At 36.3% G+C, this 21212-nt stretch overlaps 1 protein-coding gene across 1 annotated transcript in view; it reads left to right on the top strand.

The window, feature by feature from the left end:
• Positions 1 to 21212, top strand: part of CUNH8orf34 (chromosome unknown C8orf34 homolog) — a 396460-nt gene that overhangs the window by 294226 nt on the left and 81022 nt on the right. Inside the window, 2 exon segments of the mRNA XM_077752493.1 lie at positions 11344 to 11426; positions 17303 to 17379. Coding sequence (XP_077608619.1) covers positions 11344 to 11426; positions 17303 to 17379 — 160 coding nt within the window.

Genomic DNA, 21212 nt, shown 5'->3' with positions numbered 1-21212 from the left:
TTCTACTGTCCTTTATTGGGACATGGAGTGTTACCTTTATGGAGAAGTCAGGTCATAAACTCCCCACTTGGAACAGCTTTTCTGTTTGATGCAGAAGTACTCTGAGCTCACCTTTCTTAGGGTATAACCTCAGTACACAGTGAGTCCAGATTTCCAAGTGAATCTTCTCAGATTTTCCCTGTGTTCTATCCACCATCTCTCCTAAGTAGATGGAACTTGGTAAGGTTTGCTACGACTATCTTTATTTACTCCTCCCCTAAATGTACAACATTATCAAGAAGGATTGCTATGAGTCGGCCCATGGTTCATTTCTTTTTTTTTTTTAATTTTTTTTTTTAATGTTTTATTTATTTCTAGGAGAGAGGTAGAGACAGCATGAGCAGGGGAGGGTCAGAGAGAGAGGGAGTCACAGACTGAAACAGGCTCCAGGCTCTGAGCTGGCAGTCAGCACAGAGCCCGACGCGGGGCTCGAACCCACGAACCGCGAGATCATGACCCAAGCGAAAGTCGGACGCTTAACCGACTAAGCCACCCAGGCGCCCCGCATGGTTCATTTCTTAATGCTGGTTCCATATCTAGTAACAATTCCTCAGTTTGTAATACTGCATTTCACTGGCAATGTTTTCTCAGTTGCCATCTGTGAACAGATAGAACCCTACTGATACATTCCCTCACTCTGGTACAAAGTAATACCACTCATGATTTGGAATTTCAGTATACCTCATAATTCTTCAGAATCCACAACTCAATTCCAATTATTCCAAATTTTGTGAAATGGGAAAAGCAAAGAAAGGAACATAAACCATCTGACTAAGGTAGCAAGACACATTATCTCTTCCAGTGCTATAGCATAAAATGTCTGACAATGGTGAGTTTGTTTTTAACTACCAGAGAATGGGAGCAAGATGGCTACATACAGAAGAACTCAGCAATCTCACAGATGCTTCCAGGGCATCTAGGAAAGAGGGGGTGGTCCTCTATCAGGTACATACGTGAGGTACATACATTCTGTTTTAGTACCATAAGGAGTCCCTGATTAAAGGAAGGAATGGCTAAGGAAGGAACAAAAGTTTTGGCAGTTTTCCAAAAGAGTGTTTTGGCTCCCCACACAATCCCATTTTTCAACCTGTTAGAAATCAGCACTTTAAAAAGACCTCTCACAGCTGCTCCTGAGCCAGATGCCTGCTGACCAGGCAATTCTCTGAGTTAAGCTAAGTATACAGCATACTGAGCTCAAGAGGAATCTGACTCGAATTTTTAACCCATTAAGATGAAATCATACATATTTGGGAATAAAATTTAGCAGTCAGCTAGAAAATTCAGTATCTATCAATTTAGAGAAAGAAAATACTAACATCCTCTGTAGATCTACCTCTAGTTTTGGTGTTCCAGGTGTGGCACAATACTATTACCACCATGAGAATGGATGGGAAAAAATCCATCTCCTTGCACAGCTGTGTAAAAAGGAGGCACTACAGAGGACAGTTCCTGGCCATCAGTATCAGCATCACCAGAGAATTTAGTAGAAACAAAATCCTTGGGCTATATTCCAGACCTTCTGAATCAGAAACTCTATGGGTGGATCCCAGCAATCAGTATTTTATGTCCTCTAAGGGATTCTGATGGATACTAAAAATTGAGAACCACTGGTCTACAATGTCAAGTAAGCACCTATTTCTATTTAGATAGGTTTTCAAAAAGGCCTTCTCTAGGAATGATGGCAGAAAGTATACTTCCACGTTGCCAGATTATAGACATGAAATCAGGTTACAAATATGCATGAATGCTTTGCTGGAGGAAGGTTAAGGATTTCAATGCCCAGGGCTGCCTCTGGTTAGACATTCTGTGTTTGGCTGCTTTCTCTTGAAGTTTCTTTAGCTCCAGAGCAGTTTGGCAATTTGATTTTTATCCTTTCTCATGGCTACCTCAGATTCAGGAAGGTTGGAATCCCAGCAGTGTTGTTCTTTGTGCATGTGATCATCTGGCCAAGGTATGTGAGTCAGTGGCCCACATTCTGGTCTTATCTGCCTTGGTCCTAAAGCATGCTAAGAATCAGTCCTACCACATGCCTGATCTTCTCTACCTTACTTTGTGTTGACATTTTTACCTTTGAGCTGAGATAAAGCAGAAGAGACTGAAAACAAAACATCTATTTTCCATGTGTGCTTTCCTTAGATTTAGCTTTAAAATTCCTAAGCCTCTGCCAGGAGAGTAATTAGCAGCCCAGATAAGAGGCCACCTATGGCAGCTATATGTCTGCAAGGGGCCCTGCAGGAGAGAACTATAAATTTGATTAGAGAGTTACAGATAGTTTGCAGACCCATATCTCACTTTCAGGAGATAGGAAGTTAAAAGGAAAATTTAGCAGGAAAGAGCGTGGTTTTTTTGTCTGTGTTACCATCAGTCACTATATTTTAGAGGTTCATGTTCAGACACACTTGTAAACGATGGAGAGGATTTAAAAAGCAATATTTAAGGAAGGCCCTCTGGTGAAGGAGGATATTATTCTACTCCAATCTGCTCTTAGGAAAAAGTTACTTCAGGTGACCTACACAGCCAGAGTCGAGAAATAGCAAGAGTGTCTCAGATGAATACCGGAAGGAAGATTTTTAAAATGAATATGCCAAAACAAGAAGGGAAATCAAGGTGCTGGAAGTAGAATTTGCTGGAGGCTCTGGAAGGTAGATCTGTGTCAGGGGTACAGAGAACTCTGCTAAGGAACCTGAGAGATGGCATCAAAGGGCCAGAGTCAAAGTAAGCAGACATTCACCAGAGGGTCAAACCGGAATGGCCAGGGGAGGAAGAATGTCCAGGTGGTGTCAGTGGGTTTGGAACAGAGTGTGGGAGGAAGACGGTCTAGATAATTTCCTGAATTATTCCCTGAACTGAGGCTTAGAGAGGAGGGCAGGAAAGTTCCACAGAGCAGCCGCTTTGGGATAGAAAAGGAACTACAAGTGTTTAGTGAATTCAGATAAATGCCATTTGAATTACATAGCTATTTCGAAGGGGCACAAATGTAAATGAATATGCCAGGCCCCAATAATGTCAAGAATCCCAGGCCTGATCTCTGACTTCAGGAAAGCTTGCGAAGGATTTAGATTGTGCAAATACAGGCAAGTCTCATGCCAGATTGTGGGCTCAGGGCTCAGTGGAGAGCTTTGTCTTTGAAGGTCTCCAATAAATCATTGGTGTTGATGACAATTTTAGCTTTTTTAAGACTTCAAAACTGAGTGAGTGACAATAAGTAGTTAGAATTTTTCTCTCAAAAAATAATCCTGGAGAAACATGCTGGTATCCTAAAAGTATTAACATTCACAAGGAGACTTAGAAGTAACTCAATGACCGATATTATGAAAGAGGCTTTGTGAATTAAAAGCAGACTTTGGAGGGGGAAGATAAGTTAATTTCCAGCCAATTGAAGAAAATAGTTCAGAATTTTTAAAAACTAACACTGTTTATTGTGGTTCACTTGCTCCAATTGACATTTATTATATGTTATTTATTTTCCAGTGAAACAGAATATCTTATTCTTCAAAACAGCTGCCCTAAATAGTAGTATATCATATTCTGAAGTTCTCTGTAGAGGTTTTAGAATCCAGAAAGGACAAGCCTCACTCCACAGCTCCATACAGTCTTTCAGCATCTCCACATGGACATCCAGCTACCTTTCTACACCTCTATCTCCATGTCTAAAATGCATTTTAAACTTACCATGTCCCCTACTAAATTCCACTTAATCCCCACCAAATAAGCTTTCCCTTCAGTTTTCCTTATCTGAGCAAATGGCAGCATGATGATTTTAGTTGCTCAGGACAGAAAAAAATGACAATATTGTTTATACTCTCTCTCTGTCTCTGTCTCTGTCTCTCTGTCTCTGTCTCTCTGTCTCTCTCTCTCTCTCTCTCACACACACACACACACACACACACACACACAAAATCTTATTTATCAGGTATCCCATTGGCTCCAGATACAAAATTTGTCTACAATCAGTCCACTTCTTAGCACCTCCACCATTGCCACCCTTGGGGAAGCCATGCTCAACTCTCAACAAGGTTGGTGGAATAAGCTCCTAAAGAATTTCTCTGCTTTCTATGCTCAACTGAGCACATCCTTCTCAAAGTGTACATCTGATTATGTCACTTTGCTTCAACCCTCCACTGGCTTCCATTTTCATCATGGAAGAAGACTACATATTTCAGCATCAAAGTTCTAGATGATACAGTAGAAAGTCCTACTTGATCCGGCCCCAACTATTCCCCTCTGACAACATATCTTCCTAATCACCTCCTCCTTTACTCTGCTTCAGTCCTTGGCCTCAGGACATTTGTGTGTACTATTTGCTATCCCTGTAATGCTCTTTCCCAGACATCTATTTGCTTACTGTCTCACCTCTTCAAATTTTGGCTCAATATTACTCACAAGTAAGACCTTCCTTAGACACACTATATAAAATTGCATAGTACTCTTTCTCCAGACATTCCCTACCTGCCTTCCTGGCTTTACTTTTTTTTTCTTTTCTGGTTTTACTTTTACATCCCCTATTTTGAACCAGATTTCTTACCAACACTTGACTCTATGTATTTCACTTGTTTACCCATCATTTTTGGTCAGTAGAATGGAAGCTTCATGAGGACAGGAATTTGGCTGGCCATGTTCACCGCTCCACCCCCCAGGACCTGGTGCTCTCATAGACCCTCCTTACTTCATGCTTTTGATCTTCTACTTTGGAATTATTGCAAGCGTTTCCCAAATGGCCTTTTAGATTTCACCAGTCCAAAGATGAATAGTATTTTCTTAGTGCAGCTTTGGTCATGTTAGGCATATAATCAAAACTTTCAACAGTTTCCTGCTATGTTGTCTAATTTCTCCTGTTGAGTTTGCAGTATCCCATCTGAATCCATTTTATAATCTAGATGTGATATTTGTTGCTCTCAAGATACTTCTCTCACTGAAGCAATCAGTCAATTGTTTTTATATTTGGTGTTCTCTCTCTGTCTTTATTTATTTNTCTCTCTCTCTCTCTCTCTCTCTCTCTCTCTCTCTCTCTCTCTCCTAATGAAACTTTAGCTTTTCAAAGCTCAGTTCAAGTACCACCTATTCCATTAATGTTTCTTGAGTTAATCCAGATTTTGTTTATCATCACCTCTGAACTACAGAGGCCAGAACTGTTAGCTTGGTATTTAATTTCACGCATACCATAGTGTATTCAATTTGGTTCAAAGAAATACTTAATACGTTTCCATTCTAGTTAGATACTAGTTTCTTCCAAAAAGTATTCAGGGAAGATTAAAATACATAATACATTGCATGATAAAATAAAAACAGAAAGATGAGTGCTCAGGAATCTGAATGTCTTCTAGGCCAAAGTGAAAAAGTAAGAATTCACTTATTTGAATCTTCTCTCATCACATCGCATAGTTCAATTGGATTGACAACATAAGAGACTTAAAGAAAAAGAAAATATGTCTCCATTTTGAATGTTTTGAATTTTTTTGAAGTATAAAAACAGTGGCACTAATTGTCTTCTCTCTTCTCCCACTGCTTACACTATTCAATACTTCCTCCTCTGAATGGATATGGCTGGTGGTAGTGTTTTTACTGACCATTTTTGACTGGGACTGGGCTGCTACTTGGTCCCGCTTTTGGTTTCCTTGCTTCTGCTTACAGAATTAGACATTGGGATCAGCTGAATCTCAAAGCATCCCCAAACAAGCAGAATTTGAGCCACTGCTGTAGGTACCAATCTCCTGAATGAGCTTTAATCTTCTTTCTATTGATGAGTACATCGTCCTTAAATCTTCTTTATAAGACCCAGGAACTTTTCGATAACATTTATTAACAAATATCTATTGATCATACACATGTGCATGGTACCATGATAGGCTCTGTGACAGGCAGTACAACAGTCTCTGAGGTTGCTCTTTTTCATTGGCTTAGTTCACTACTAAGACTGAGTCAATGGAAGCTGATTGTTGCCTCACAAATTTGGGGTAGAATTTACTTGTATTTATAATAGCCTTTTCTTTAGCCAGGTCTCAGTGGTCAATATAAAATTAAATCTGATTGATTTATCTTAAACCCAAACACATTTACTGCTGTTATCAGCTCCACTTCTGTGCTATTTCCAGTACCTCTTATTAGCAACTGTATCTGCACATGTTTCTAACTGTGGCAGCCAGCTCTGTGCAGGTGCAACATTCAGCATCTCCTTTTTGCTGGTATCTTTTATATCTTACTTCCTGCCTTGGGATGACCAATGAGGATCACTCACAACTAAGTTATGTGCAATTTAAAAGTTCAGGGTTATCAAAGCTCATGGACCAACCTTGACTAGGAACCTATGGATAAATTCTTTACCCTTTCATACTTCAAATGGACACGTTTCATAAGGATCCTCAGAATTCTTGTGGTATTATGCAGCAGCTGCCTATACAAGGATTGGCTCAATAACACATTCTTATATTGGCTTTCTCTCCTTTTGTGTTTTACTCCCATGTCCTTCAATCCAGCCACCCAGATGATACAACCACTTGCACATAAGCCTCTGTCTCATGCTCTGCATTAGGGCAAACTAGACTAAGAACTGCTTAACCATAAATATAAATATACACAGGATATTTTTACCTCTTTTCAAGGAAATATAACTCTATTATAGTATTCTGTAGAAATTTCCTCATATATAGGGTTGGCTCTATCTTCTAGTTATCTTCAAGGTGAGCTAATCACTAATTTAAAAATCTCTTTTAGAGTTTACAATGTATCAAGCACAGCCTAAGCTAAGTTTTAGGGACAGAAAAATAACATTTCCACCTTTAAGACACTTGGAATGTTTTGACAAACAGACACCTGAACAGACAATTAAAATATAGTAAAGCAAAAGCAAAGGCAAAGATGCAGATAGGTGCTAAGAGTTCTGGAAGAAAAGCTTCTGAAAAGAGGAGAATCTAGAATGAAAACTAGGATTAAGCCAAAAGTAAAATGGGGGAAAGTAAGTCATGTTGAAGATAATTGTATAATAACACAGAGACTTAATTTTTAAAAATCTACAAAACAGTAAAAGCAGTGGAGCTAATGGAATATAAAATCAAAGAAGAATTTGTAGAGACAGTTAAGAGTTGTGTGATAGAGAGACTCAAATGACTTGGTAAGGAAACCATAACCCATCTTGCAGGTGACGGAAAGCCTGTAAAAATGGTACTTCTTAAACTTTTTTGAGCCAAGGGTTATTTTGAAAATCTGATTGAAGTTATTGTCTCCCTGTCCAAAAAGAGCACATCTGCCAAAACTTTCATTCCATTTATTGTGAATTATTGTGATTCCCCTAAAACCTGCCCACAGACCCTCTAAAAATACTAATGTTAAGATCTCTTGCACTAAATTACTTAAACCATTAGAGTAATATGGTTGGATTTGTTTTGAGCATTCTGGTAGCCATATGGAAAATGGATATTTGGAGGGCTAGTTTCTAAGTATGACTATCTGTGAGGACATGATACAATAAACTAGGTAAATTAAAATGAGCAACAAAATTATAGCAGTGTATAAAGAAGAAGTGATGGATTCAGGAAATCTCCTTAAGAGATGTAATTAGCAACACTGTAACTGATAGCTATGTGGGATGCAACACAGCATGATGATCTGTATGTGGCTAAATGAGCTAATGAGTAGATGAGCTGATTCAGGGAGATGGTGTGAAAGAGAGTGGGAAGAGTGTTCATACAAAATACAGTTGAAAGTTAAATAAAAACAAGGTGTGAAAAACTTTGTTTTATATGACAATTAGAAGGTCAGACAGTTATTTCATTTCAGAATTGTAGAGGCACAAACAAAATTAAAGCAAGTTGAGGAGTGAATGAAAACTGGAAGCAAAGGCATTGAATGAAGAATATTTAGGGAGATTGGCTTAAAGAAGGATGAGTAAGAAAAAGCAGCAGTTAAATGTTTGAGATAATTATGGGAGGGATTTTGCTTTGTGTTTATTTTTTCAAAGCTGAAAGAGAAATGAGCTTGCTTCTATGCTGTGGGAAATGAACAGTGGAGATGAACAGAATGAATTGCAGTAGATAAAATAAATTAAGGTCCAGGAGACAGATGAGATGATGGGATTCAAATCACCTATCTAAGTGGATGGTCTAAGTGTTACTAGAGAGAGAGAGAGACCCTCACCCTTTGTGAATTGGAAAGGTGGTAAATACTGGTTGGGGTGAAGGTAATTCTGTAGATGCTGTGTGAGGGAGAGTAGCAGATTACTCCTTAACACATAATTTCCAGGTGACCTAAAATAGTGGTCATAGTTTTGTAAAGACTTTGAAAGGAATGGAAGAAAGACAACCAAGAAGCCCAAGTTTAAAGTTGGAGGCTGTTTACTTGTAACTCACCGATCCTAGAATTTTTTATTTTCTCCAGCATTGCCCCAGGTGCACATGTGTAGGAAAATGATGGATTAATACAGAATTAGGGTCTGGTTGGTCAGTAATGATAGAAGGTTGTAGGTGCCTAGGAACTGAGGGGACCACAAGCCCCAGGTGAGTAGGGCAGAACTGGAGTCAGAAGAGGCCAGATACCTCAGAGAAAATAGAAACTGGAGATCTGTATTTGATTGAAGAGAAAATGTGAAGGATAGGGAATTTGTAAAAGAGCCTAAAAGAGGTGAGTTTGTGGTTAGAGAACAGAGCATTGGATTTAAAGATTGCTGATATGGAGCAATTCTATGTTATCTGTCCTTGGGCTAGGGAAGGTAAAGTAGAAGGAAAGATCTCCAGATTTGAGATCAAGGGACCTTGAAATGGGTAGATATACAAGAACGTGAAAAGCATTCAAGATAATAGTGACTTGAGTGGAAGAAGAAAAGTTTGAGTCTGAGCAAAGTCTTCACAAGCAGAAAAAAGGAAGGTTAATATTTCAAATTCTGTGTTATCTGAGGTCTAGGGATTAGGCAGCTTCCTTTGGAAAGGAGGCACTGTCATGTTCTTAGAGGAAAAAAGGGATGTAATAATGTAAGACAAAGTTTCTGTGATGACAAGGAAGAGCAGGAAGCATTTTGTTTAGGGACTGAGAATGCAGAAGAGTGTTTAATTTGGAAAACGTTTTAGAAAGCAAAGAGAAAAGGCTTGGGAGTGGAAGTAAAACTCTTGTGGTGTAAAGAAAAAAAATTTAACTTTTATTGAGACTGTATTTCCCGTACTTGCCCACATAACCCTTGTTTGCATAGTGCCTATTAACCTCTTACAGAAGTAGTGCTGTGTGGGTTACAGCTCGGGAAACATTGGCAGAGCACTCAAGGATAGCAGGGCTCTGAAGCATTCCACAATGGAATCACTGCCAAGTCACGGTAAATCCAGCTCTTAAGGTATCTGGAGGGCAGTGTTTGGACAAAGATGAGCCAGCTTCAAGGCCACCCAATTTGTTGGGTTGTTTGCATGGCCATTTGTCTTTTTGACTCAGCTAAATTGAAGTCTGTGAAATGAGGGTCAGTTGTAATCTACTTACAGCTCTACAACATTAGGCTTATTACTGTGTATGTTAATAAATACCAAATCAATATTTTTATTGAAGCTTTCAATGGGAAAAAAATTTTACAACTCAGTTTTTATTCTTACTTCTGCCTTTGTTGGATATTTATTTTCCATTTAGGTTTTTTGAGATACCTACATGTGTTGAAGTTCATTGCCAATTTTGAAGATAATTTTTACTTATACCTTTCAATATCACGTGTTTTTACATACTTTCTCTCTTTGGAAATTTGATGAAATGGTACTAGGTAAAGAAAATGCAGAAAAGAATATTTGATATTGCAGATTACTGAAGTGTTTACTCTATTATAAATAAACAAAATAAGAAGAAATAAGTGGGTAGATTTGAGAAGTAGGTAGCTAATTCATTCACTTAAAAGTGATATTGCTCTTTCAAAGTAAAATTTTAAATATTAATTCAAAGCAAAGTCAATCAAAAAATACAAAATCATACATGAAAAGTGATCATGATTTTGTGTATAGAAGGTAATATGTAAGTATTACATATTGTATATAATATATACAAAACGTGCAGAATTTAATATTGAATAAAAATGAAAATATAATTTATAATATTCATAATTACACAAGAGATAAATAATCATGCATATATTCTTGAAATTATAAAAGTGCAAATTATGTGATTCTACGGTGAAAGCAAAAGTGTAAAATATTTGAAAAGTTTAACTTTTGAGCATGTTGCACTTATGAATTGTACTTGTTTGTATTTTGAAAAATATTAATGCTATTTGTTATGCATTTACTATCCCGTGAAGGCACTTGCCATTAGCTCAATGCAAAGAAAACGTAAGGCACTGAGAGAAATTTCGAATCTCTGGATTATTTGATATATTGTCCTCGAACATTAGCAGACCTTATTCTTAGGACAGAGTTCCAACAATGATTGATAACCACTCTTTTGATAGAGTGGTTTCATAGTATAATATAAATCCAGACTGTTTGAATTAGATATTGATAGTCTCACTATAGCAAGGTGCATACAGAAGCTCAGAAATATATTGTCCTGGGGCGCCTGGGTGGCTTAGTCGGTTAAGCATCCGACTTTCGCTTAGGTTATGATCTCGCGGTTCGTGGGTTCGAGCCCCGCGTCGGGCTCTGTGCTGACTGCCAGCTCAGAGCCTGGAACCTATTTCATAGTCTGTATCTCCCTCTCTCTCTGACCCTCACCCTGCTCACGCTGTCTCTCTCTCTGTCTCCTAGAAATAAATAAAAAATATTAAAAAAAAAAAAAGAAATAGATTGTCCTAAAAGTATCCATGTGATCTTCCCTTCCTGGAGACCAAGTGTCTTGGAGAACCCTGGGCAGTCACACATATTTGGAATCTTCTTTTCCATTGTTGAGACTTACCTTGATATGCAGGCCTTTTAGCTCAAGTGTGGTTGATGTGGAGAACTGTGTTTGATAAGCCTCTATGTAATCGTGGAAACCCTCTTCTGCCCCTGGACCCAGAGGCCAGTAGAGCACGCTATATGGGACTCTTGCTTTTCTTCCACTCACTTCCCCCGTAGTAGTTTCAGGGAAACCATTTCCTTATAAACCTTTCTCCAGTGAGGCTGAGAAAAACAGATACTGCCTAGACTAATCTTACTGTGAATAAGGAGAAAAGATGATGAAAAATTTATCCTTAAAGGTTAGAAAAGCAAAAACATTATATGACAAAGGCTTTAGTAAAACTTTATTTCCCATGTGAGGAAGCACATCTGATTTTAAGTTTAGAAGCTGAAAGTCATGTCCTCAGTAGTATATAGTTCACATTTCACAACTGAACAGTATTCAAGTTTCCAATGACCATTTTTAATTATTTAGGCTTCAAGGAGATAACCTGGCAGAAAGGACAGAAGAGACGTCACAAGTACTTTCTCCAGATGAAATAGTCCCAGACTCTTTGGGTAAGTTTTAAATCCAACAATATTTACTGTAACTTCAGTGGCACCTGAAGATTAAAAAAAAAGAAAGAAACTAAAAACCAAAGATCTCACCCCACCCCAAATAATGGTAGTGGTCATTCGTATGTCCACCACTCAATCAGGCTGTGTGCCTCAGGAGGTTAAGGACAAAGGAGAAAAGAAAGCAAACATGTGTATTCCAAGGAGCCACCTCTTAATGTCTGTGCCTGTTTTAGGAACAAACAATTCACCTATATGTAGGTTACTCCCCAAATTTTGTCACTAATTTCACCTTCCTTTTCTAATGTACATTGCTTATTCCCATTTTCACATCATTAAACCCTTCAGCCTTGCCCGGCAGAAATGTCAACACCATACTTGGTTTTCCTCCCTCTTTCTCAACCTTTATATTAAAATGGCCTCAAATCATGTCGGTGTTACTTCAGAATCCCCCTCCCAGCCAGCCTCCTCCTCATTTCCCCTGACACTGCCTTGTCTGTGCTTTCGTCCTCTTTCTCTGCCAAGTGTAACAAACCTGTAAGTGGGCACTCCTTGTACTACCTTATCTCTTCTTAGTTCATCAGCTTTCTAAACACGAAGCTGCTTATTTCATTCCATTTTCTAGAGGACAAAATTCAAACTCCTGAACACAGCATATTAAGATCATGACAGGGCACTTCAAAATGTGTCTTGAGTAAGTACATAAGTACATGTGCTGCCACAACAATGATGTCCAAGATAGATCACTGCATCTTTATTCAGTATTCTAACTACATGTTACATCCCATAGGGATAATTAGAAAGGAAACTATAGGAAAATATTTTCCTCACATTTGGATAAAGAAAGGCATATGAAAGAAGGTAGACAGAAATCCCTGTTCATCAAAAGATTCCAGAAATAAGTGAATCAAAAAGCCATAAAATAGCAAAATACATTTGCAATATATTTATCAATGATTAAAGATTAATATTTAGAATTCATAAAAAATGTACAATTTAGTAAAGATTGATAAATAGAAAAAAATAAGCAATAGATATGAGTAGGTATTTCACTTTTAAAATCTTAACTATTCATATAATCTAAACCTCAGAAACTCCGCTTCTAGGTGAATATCCTTGAGAAACAAGTCTCCTGCACCATGAAATGTGAACAACCTTCCTTGATAAGCTTGTGGACAGGAAAATGGATACACTGTGGAATTATTGCATTATAGGAAACTGAATGCATTTCAAATACACACATAGGATGGATGAAATCAGAGGTGTGCTGATCAATGTTAACAACTCTTACTTTGAGAAAGAAAGCCCTGATTTGTAGAGATTGATGTTTTCCATGGTATAAATACTCTCACCATATCTGATTTAAAGCAACTGACCTGAAAATTACAGTGGGTCCTCCAGTTTAATATGGGCCAGTCACGGCTCACAACTGAATGAGTCTTAAAAGCATAATATTGATTGAACAGAAGCAAGTTATAGAGTGCCATTTTTGTAAAGCTCAAAAGTAGCAAATCTAAATAACATATTCTTTAGGAAAATATACATAAGTAATAAAACTATATTTAAAGAAGGAAATCAAAGACTCAGAATGGTGGATATCCTCAAGGGATAGGGGAAACAGGGAGCTGGGATAAGGAAGGTGCTCACAGGCACATGTAGGTTATTGGAAATGAGGTGGGTTTGAGGTGTTTATCATTGTGCTTTGTACCTAAATATGCTATATATATATTTACATATATATTGTATACAATTGACTTTTGAACAACATGAGGATTGGGGAGCTTGACCTCCTGAACAGTCAAAAATCTGAATATAACTTTTGACTCCCTAAAAACTTAGCTGCTAATAGCCTACTGTTGATCAGAAGCCTTACTGATAATATAAACAGTTGATTAGCATATATATTTTATATGTTGTATGTATTATATATTATATTCTTATAATAAAGTCAGCTGGAGAAAAGAGAATGTTAAGAAAATCATAAGCAAAATACATTTATAGTACTGCACTGTATTTGTTGAAAGAAATCCATGTGCAAGTAGACCTGTGTAGATGAAACTCATGTTGTTCAAAGGCCAACTATATATACTTTTTTATATGTCAAATATTAACAACACTAAGCATTAAAACAAAAAGTGCTGTGGAACACAAACTGATGTGAATGTAGCAGAATACAAGAAATGATAATAGTTTCTATATACCCAAATCTCTTGCAGTACTAATGAGATTACACACTCTCATGATAGACCTTTAACACTGACAGTGAAAGTTGAACAATGTGGAGGTACTAGGAAGATGGAGGACCCAGGTTGGTCATTTGGTGACACTCAAGCTGTTGGAGTATCTGCCTTATCCTCACTAGTAGTCTTGCATGTGTGCCTTTACTTAAGCCATTCTTCCTTGATTCATAGTAAGTTCTTTCTCCTCCCTTGTGCCTATTCAGATCCTATTCTCTAAGATCATGTCAAGTCTCCCTGGTATCCAGCCCCTACCAATGCTGTTGTTGTTTTGTTTTGTTTTCCTTTTTCCCTAATAATTTTTGAATTACTTCTTGTGTTTTCTTCTCACTCAATTGGATTATATGCTTCTTGAGGTTTTCTTGTGTTCCCCATCATGCCTGATATAAAACTAGACACAAAACAGATATTATTTAATTACTGGCCCATTTTTGGCTTTTTAATTTTATCAAAACCACTGGAGTCCACTAATCCACCAAGGAAATATATATCCTTCAGCAATCATATTTGCATAATAACTGAGTATTGCAGGGATTTGAAATTTTTGGAAAATTTAACGATGCATTAATGCACTAATATGTGGTTGATTATACTTATTTGCATCCACTGGGGGCAANTCGGACACTCAACCGACTAAGCCACCCAGGCTCCCCTCTTGAATTACTTCTATCCTGAGTTTTTCACATTCAAATATTAGTCGACCTAATCAGCAAATGATAAAATACAAGTTTCTGATTCAATACACTCTATTCCACTTAAGTTAGATCATTAAATTCAGTAATTAAATATTTTTGGCATTATCCAAATGTGCTGATGTGATTTTTATGTCAACGGTGCATCCAAAATGAGCTTGGCTCAGTAAACATACATATTTTTATATATAGGTATAACTTTCTGCCTAAAAAACCTGTTGTGACATAAACAGCAAAAGTAAAACTAATGAGAGGAAGAAGTTGGATATCCCTAAACATTGTGATAAACTCTATAGATTTCTAGGTTCTTGCCTGCATGCCCAGTCAACCACATTTGCTAAGCCTCTAGTTCAAGAACTGCCAGATACTGTTAGATCTTGACAAAATTACTTTATCTACCTATGCTTTGGTTTCTTCTTCTCTAAAATAAAAAGACAAGAGGGGCGCCTGGGTGGCTTAGTCGGTTAAGCGTCCGACTTTCCGACTTTCGCTTAGGTCATGATCTCGCGGTTTGTGGGTTCGAGCCCCGCGTCGGGCTCTGTGCTGACTGCCAGCTCGGAGCCTGGAGCCTGTTTCAGTCTGTGACTCCATCTCTCTCTGACCCTCCCCTGCTCACGCTGTCTCTCTCTCCTAGAAATAAATAAAACATTTAAAAAATAAATAAATAAAATAAAATAAAAAGACAAGATAAACCCTCTAATATTGAAAAATGTAGATACTCATTTTCCCCTCCATGTGATTGAAAAAAGCTCAGAGTTCATTGCTTGTATTTTGAAAATCATTAATACATTATTAGTAAGTAAGTAGACCTTTATACAGAATTGTTCTGGAGCATACAGAGGAAAATAGCTTACACATAGGTACCCAGAAATTACTGCTAAGAAGCAGTGCACTCAGAACACTTAAAAAATAGAGTGTGTTCCTCCATGTATTAAACACTAAGAATTTATTTTCATGATGTCTATTGTCCCTATTGGTATATTAAATTGATATTCTGGCACTAGATTTGGAGTATTTAGACAGGTCCTTTCAACTTAACACTGTTTAATATGGTCAGATATATAAATTTGCAAATATTCTGNAAAAAAAAAAAAAATACTTTAAAGGTGTTCAAATATATTGTAAGAGAGATAGAGTCATAGAAAATTATCTTGCTCAACTTGTTTTGAAAGCATGAAGTTGAATGCCTGGCACAGATGTATTTATTGAATTAAAATGAATATACAATACACAAGTGGATGAATGAATTGATTCATACTTACATGCATCAAAAATCAAACAGAATGACAATACTCTTTAAAACTAACTCACTGAGAAGAACTTGAGAACTCATAGTGTAGTATTTCTAACTTAAAAAAATCCACAAGAGGGTTGGTTTTCTTCTTCTGTACATGAAATTATTTGCTTGGTAATATTGAATAGAACATTTTAATATTATTTAAAGTTAATATTCTACTTACATAATAATTTCAACTCATAAGTGAAACAAAAAGTAGTGAGTGAATATCAAAATTACACTATTATTTGCTCTCACAGTTATGCGGGATACAATTCAGCTTTGCAGGACTTAAATTATACTAATTTATACATTCTAACTTCAACATCTATCTACTGTCACCCTTACAACTGGGTTTTAGTAGATAGAGGCTCAAGTATTCTTCATAAATTAATTAATATTTTTGAACTTAGTGTAATTCTCATCACCTATCCTGATTTTATCAACAAAAATTTGCTTTTTTTTAAGCCATTGTTCTGTTTGGAAGGGCAGTATATAACATTTTAAAATTTATCTACAACTGGAGAAAGTATGTCATTCTCCCAAAGTTACTTTTATGTTGGGAACAATTCTGTGTTCTAAAATGAAATCTACATTTATGTCTAGATAAACTAAATGCGTTGGGATGTAGTAATTTTTCTTATTGAACCAAAAACTCTGAATTATTAGTGACAGAGCTCCATGATTCAAAAGCTATGATTATGGATTTGTGCTAAGCTTTCCATGATCTCCCTGTTCTTAGGTGACCATTAAGGGTTTGAAAGATTTAATGCTCTGATTTTTTTCCCATAGTGCACATTTTATGCAGCAGACAAAATCTGCCTGCATATGTATGTGAATCTGCAGGAAAGTCTTCTTTAGGGACTCAGATGGCTCTTTCAAATATTAATAAGTATAAGAAATCAATTTTAGAAGTTTCCAGTGATTTAAAATACTCTCCTCTTAACTGATTTTAAAAATTTGAATAGGTCATTAAAACACAACATCTTTCTAATGCTCCACATATCTCTCCTTATTGCAGAATTATTTATAACCCTTAGAAATCCTTGTTGTTATCATTAACTTAACTCAGTAGATATATGGAAAGGCTTGCCATCATTTTATTCATGTATTTGAAAGCCAATACTCACGCAATCCTCAAGGCGAGTCAAGCTAAGTATTTACAAATTCTTGCTTGATACTTAAAATGGAAAACCCACCACCACTTACTAGTATGTGCCTTTCTCCAAACTTTTCATAATTTGCCATCCCATTTAATAGGGAGAACACAAATTGGTGCTTAAACTGTGTAGCCAAAAATAAGGGGGGGAGGGGAAGATAGTTGGTAGATAAAACAAACAAATATAAAATTACCAGACAGAAAATGGACATTAAATAAAAGTTCCAACAATGAGTTGAATCATACACCAAAGAAAGCTCACTCTAACATAACTGCAGCCCTTACACATTTTTTATTTCATTGTGCCATTATAAGCTAGAAATACTTAACATTTTTCATATGTTGTCTTTAAGCAAAATAAATAACATTCTACACTTTATTCTAACTCACAGACACTACAATTTTCCAACAACCAGTTCAGTCATTTTAATATCTTTCTCATAATAGGTTTATATATCACAGTGTTAGTAAGCAATATGTGACTGTAATATATTCATTCTTTTTGTAAAAAATAGATTCTTTACCAAGGACTGAAGAAGCACTAATGGAAGAGGGTGAAGAATTTGAGAAAGCATCTAAATTAACAGGATCTGTAAGTACATTCATTTACTTATTTTTATTTCCTAAAAATAATGTATATTACTAATAGGAAAATCTAAAAAGAATTGGAAATAATATTCTTTAAATTGAGGAGTATCTTCAAATGTGCATGTGGTATATCCCACATAGTCATGATGAGTTCTTGTATCAGTAGGTGGCCAGCTTGATTACAGGTATATAAGTGAGGCTGGACTTGGCTCTTTCAGCAATTGGGGACCAAGATTTGAATGAGTTAGGAAAAACTGCATTTTGCTATTATTAACTGCTGGTTTGTGCACATGAATATTCTAAAAGATTATGAGCTGCCATATTAACCTTCATTAAGTTGAACTATACACATCTTGATAAAAATTAAATGTTTTGCATATCCTGAATGTTTACATATAACTTAAACCTAACTATTACTGGTCATGAAGTCTTTGTGATAGTTTTACTACACTCTGTCTCTTCAATAGAGTATACTGAGAGAAAACCATTAGTTTAACATTTTTTTTCTTTCATAGTTTATTGTCAAGTTGGTTTCCATATAACACTCAGTGCTCATCCCAACAAGTGCCCTCCTCCATGCCTATCCCCCTTCATACCCTCTTCCCTACTACCTTAACCCCTCAGTTTGTTCTCAGTATTCAGGAGTCTCTCATGGTTTGCCTCCCGCCCTCTCCCCAACTATTTTCCCCTTCTCCTCCACCATGGTCCTTCATTAAGTTTCTCCTAGTCCACCTATAAGTGAAAACATGGTATCTGTCTTTCTCTACCTGACTTATTTCTCTCAGCATAACACCCTCAAGTTCCATCCATGTTGCTACACATGGCCAGATTTTATTCTTTCTCATTGCCATGTAGTATTCCATTGTACAGATAAACCACATCTTCTTGATCGATTCATCAGTTGATGGACACTTAGGCTGTTTCCATGATGTTCAGCGTCCCTCATCATCAGGGAAATGCAGATCAAAACCACACTGAGATATCACCTCACACCAGTCAGAGTGGCTAAAATGAACAAATCAGGAGACTGTAGATGCTGGTGAGGATGTGAAGAAATGAGCACCCTCCTACACTGTTGGTGGGAATGTAAACTAGTGCAGCCTCTCTGGAAAACAGTGTGGAGGTTCCTCAAAAAATTAACAGTAGAACTCCCCTAAGGCCCAGCAATAGCACTGCTAGGAATTTACCCAAGGGATATAGGAGTCCTGATGCATAGGGGCACATGCACCCCAATGTTCATGGCAGCACTTTCAACAATAGCCAAATCAAGATTTTCAATGAAATTTAGTGTTAAAAGAATAAACACAGAAAAAATAAAATCTACATGTAAATTCCAAATATAAAGTTTACAAAAGATTTTGAGTTGCTATAAAAATCAGTATGCAGTCTTGCCTCATCTTAAATTTAACATTTAAACTGGGTTTATACACTACAGTATTCTCTGCATTAGCTTGTTGGGGTTGCCAAAACAAAGCACCACAGACTGGGTGGCTTAAACAACAGAAATTTATTCCTTGCCGCTCTGGAGGCAAAAGTCTGAGATCTGAGTCTTAAATTGATTTCTTCTGAGGCATCTCTCCTTACTCTTAACTAATCTCTAGATCTCTAGGTCAGTTAAACTGGTAGCATCTCTCATCTGAGACTTTTTTTCATCCAAAACACAATCTGTTCTTTCAACCAATTCTTACATTGTGTAGTTTTCAAAGATTTCAGTCCCTCTGATGCTTCTCTGAGCATGTTCTTGTTTGCCAAGCTCTGCTGTAAAGTGTTGGTTCTGCCACAACCAAACCCAGGGTTCTGAATAGTGTGTCCACATCAGAAAATGTCACTGGAGATGCAGTGATACAAATATTATTTTGGGATTATAATCTGGAGGTTTTACTAACTTTTTAAAAAGGAACTTTATAACTTTATAAAATTCAGCTTGATAATCTCATGGTGATAAAAGCATGTCATCATTCAGGTGGTGACAATGTTTCATTCATTACTTTTTGCAAACACTGGTTTTAATCATCTGTGAATTTCACCGAAGTCCATGTACCTCTGTCATATGTAAAATAATACCACTAGATTCTTTTCCTAATCACTTTCTAAAATTAAGATAGATCCTATCCCATAATATTTGGCTTGCTTAGTAATGCCTAATAACCCAAAGGGGTTATTATTACCCAAGTGATTTCAAACTGACTGTGAGGGATTTTTGCTTTCTTTTCATAGTGCTCACATAGTGCTTTCCTAATACAAAAATTTGTTCTAAGCCAATTTAGCTTGTTTTCACTTATCAGCCATTAGACTTTGGATTCTTAAAGATTCTACAATTCTATTTAGTGCCAAAGTAACTAATTCTTTTTGGGAAGTATGCGGAATATAAATAATACATGGGTAAATTTATATCAGGAAACTGAACATAGTTTCTGCATGACAGCTGCTTTTATTATGAAGAAAACATGGATTTAAAAAAATCAGATGATATTCTAGAAGCAAATTCCCTAAGTAATATTTTTTTAGATTGTATTTTTGGTAAATCAAAGAGAAAATTGTGGCTTTATCTAAATATTAATGGAGAATTGGAAGGAAAGCGAACTTTTTTCATTATTACCGTAAGAAATGAAAAATACTTCAAAGCAAATTTTGAGTCACATCCTGTAAAAATATAAACATGCCACAAATGTTGAAATCCATCTAGAGTAGTTTCAACACATGCTGTCTTATTTGCTAACTTTCCATGTTGGGTATTGGATATTAAGTAGGTAAAAGACTCTTGAAAACTGTTTTCCCTAGTGGCTTAACTTGTGTTTAAAATATTTTGTGAATATTTGAATGAGGTAAAGCCAACATTTAGATTTACATTTTTATCCTCCCCCAAATAAACAGGTCATTTTTTTGAAATTTCCCTTTCTTCTTCCTCCTTCTGCATTCTGAAATGTCTCTTAGCAAATGTATATGTTATGAAAATTAAAGCTAGATTTGTCAGATAAATCTATTTATTAAAAATGAACCAGCAAAAAGAGAATCTTAGGAAGAAAATGTCAAGAAGCAGATTCTGATTATGGCCTTAAGCTCATAAATAGAGTACATATTTTTTTTAGATCAATGATCCATGGATATTTAATATCAATGATTTTAAATTTCACAATGTCTATATCTTTCTTAATCTTAAAAATTCAATTTTGGTTTGAAAGTATGAAACACATATATGAACATAATGAGGAGATGAAAAGATAATTTAAAGATACATTTAACATTCAACATCGTACTGACTTTTTTGTCTTTGTAAATCTCTTTTTTATCTTATTCAATTAGTCAATACCGAGCTGCCCATCGTAAGCAGATTCCCATAAAGTTTTATGTAACTAGACATCATTACCTAAAGTAGAAGAAAAATTTTAGAAAGGACTCCTGAGGGAAAGTTTCTCTAAAGTTTTCAGGAGATACTAAAAGTTCTATTTTTAGTACATTTTCCTTGTGAAGAGCTTTATCTATTGATGAGTTGTTAAACTAACTAGAATGATAGTAGTAATAATAATACTGCCACATCTTTCTACAACATTTTTAACTGTTAAACATTTTTACATAGTATCAATCATCTCTGAATTTTTGCAAGTCCTATGTACCTAGGCTTGACAACCCTTCAGTGAAATCAGTAGTACTCTACATTTTAGGTGAGTATCCTGATCTGGTCATTTGTCACATGTCACATAGACAGGGCAGAACTAAAACTCATATTTCCCAGTGCTTCGAACTCTCAAGGAATTTGTTGGGTCGGTACAGTTACTAAGTCTCTAGGGTCACTATTAAATAGCACATGTAATATAGAAAAGATAAATATTAGGCTCT

Source organism: Crocuta crocuta, unplaced genomic scaffold, assembly GCF_008692635.1.
Source record: "Crocuta crocuta isolate KB4526 unplaced genomic scaffold, BGI_CrCroc_1.0 scaffold141, whole genome shotgun sequence".
Taxonomy (NCBI): domain Eukaryota; kingdom Metazoa; phylum Chordata; class Mammalia; order Carnivora; family Hyaenidae; genus Crocuta; species Crocuta crocuta.
Note: the sequence above shows the minus strand (reverse complement) of the source record. Positions and strands in the feature narration are given on the sequence as shown.